The sequence below is a fragment of the Rhagoletis pomonella genome, unplaced genomic scaffold, assembly GCF_013731165.1.
Source record: "Rhagoletis pomonella isolate Grant_MI unplaced genomic scaffold, Rhpom_1.0 Rhpom_scaffold_00003, whole genome shotgun sequence".
In the NCBI taxonomy this organism is placed as follows: domain Eukaryota; kingdom Metazoa; phylum Arthropoda; class Insecta; order Diptera; family Tephritidae; genus Rhagoletis; species Rhagoletis pomonella.
Window position 1 is genome coordinate 23,777,403 of NW_023458557.1, and position 1,377 is coordinate 23,778,779.

General features: G+C 38.3%; 2 protein-coding genes across 2 annotated transcripts in view; both read left to right on the forward strand.

Annotated features, from left to right (window-relative positions):
- Positions 1-1,377, forward strand: part of LOC118735081 (DNA repair protein complementing XP-G cells homolog) — a 170,476-nt gene that overhangs the window by 58,107 nt on the left and 110,992 nt on the right. The window lies entirely within an intron of this gene.
- On the forward strand, positions 1-1,377 carry LOC118735082 (putative nuclease HARBI1; the record flags this gene model as incomplete). Its single annotated transcript, XM_036464692.1, is given in 4 exon segments — positions 1-452; positions 511-838; positions 903-1,047; positions 1,121-1,377. Coding segments are annotated over 3 exon segments (576 nt in total), but the record flags the coding sequence as incomplete, so codon positions are not given.

Genomic DNA, 1,377 nt, shown 5'->3' on the forward strand with positions numbered 1-1,377 from the left:
TTAACGATTTGACAATTCGATAAACATATTTTAACGATATTCGCTATCGCTTGATCAGCTGTTGTCGTTAACTACTCGTTTACTCGTTAAGTAAATGACGAATATTTTGAAGTTTTTAGCGGCATCGACAAAAGAAAATTTGATATTTCATTTGAGTTAAAATAAAATAATATAGATCGCGAATTTACTTAAGTAATATATAAAAGAAAAACTTTTTGTTAAAAATGGCATTTGAGTATTTGGCATACGTTTTATCCCAAGATGAGGAGATAATAAGCCCTTCATCAGTGGATAGACGTTTGCTTCGAGAAGTGGACAACCCTTTCCACTCGACTGCAACTGAGTTTCGTAACCTTTACCGATTAACCCCAGACTTGGTTGAAGATATTGTTTCCCAGCTTGATAGCCAATTAAGGGGTCGAAGAATAACTGCGACAACGACAGAGAAACAGGTAAATAATGTAATTTGCAAGTATTTTTCAATTTTAAATGCTTTTGTAAATTTTAAAGGTTCTAACTGCCTTGCGATTCTTCGCAACTGGCTGTTATCAACGTCCCCTCGGATAGCAATGGGGGATATCCATGAGCCAGTCGTCCGTAAATCTATACATCGCGTAACGGAGGCAATAAACCGCACCATGTTTTGGCAAAGGTTAGGTTTCCAATGACCCAAAAAGAGCGGCAAGCTGCAAAAGAAATTTTCGCCTCAGCATCGGCACCATTTGTAGGAGGTACTATTAGGGCTATCGATTGCACTCATGTGTCAATCATGAGCCCAAAACATCATGAAGAAGCGTATGTCAACCACCATGGGTACCATTCTATCAATGTGCAAATGGTAAGAGTAAAATTTGCTCACGGGTTAAACTACTGAGAATTAATTTTATTTTATACAAATATAGATATGTGATCCAAATCTAAAGATTTTGGCTGTCAATGCTAAATACCCAGGAGCGCGAGACGATTCATTTATTTGGAGCTCCTCTGCAGTCCGGAGAGCTATGCAGCGATGTTTTGAAAATGGAAACCATAACATGTTTTTGATTGGTAACTTTTGAAATCCACTGAAACTTATTTATTAAAATCAATTTAATTGAAAATTTCGAATATATATTTGCAGGTGACTCAGGATATCCCTTGGAGCCGTGGTTGATGACTCCTCTACCTAACCAACCAGAAGGGAGTCCTAAATTCCGCTACAATGAGGCATTATTCAAAGCTCGAAACCCAGTCGAGAGACTTTTTGGCGTTCTCAAAGGAACTTGGCGATGCTTATCTCAGCAAAGGACTCCTTTTTATGGTCCTGGATTTACTGGAAAAGGAGTAAATGCATGCACAGTGTTGCATAACTTGCGATTGGGTGACCAAACATACGAT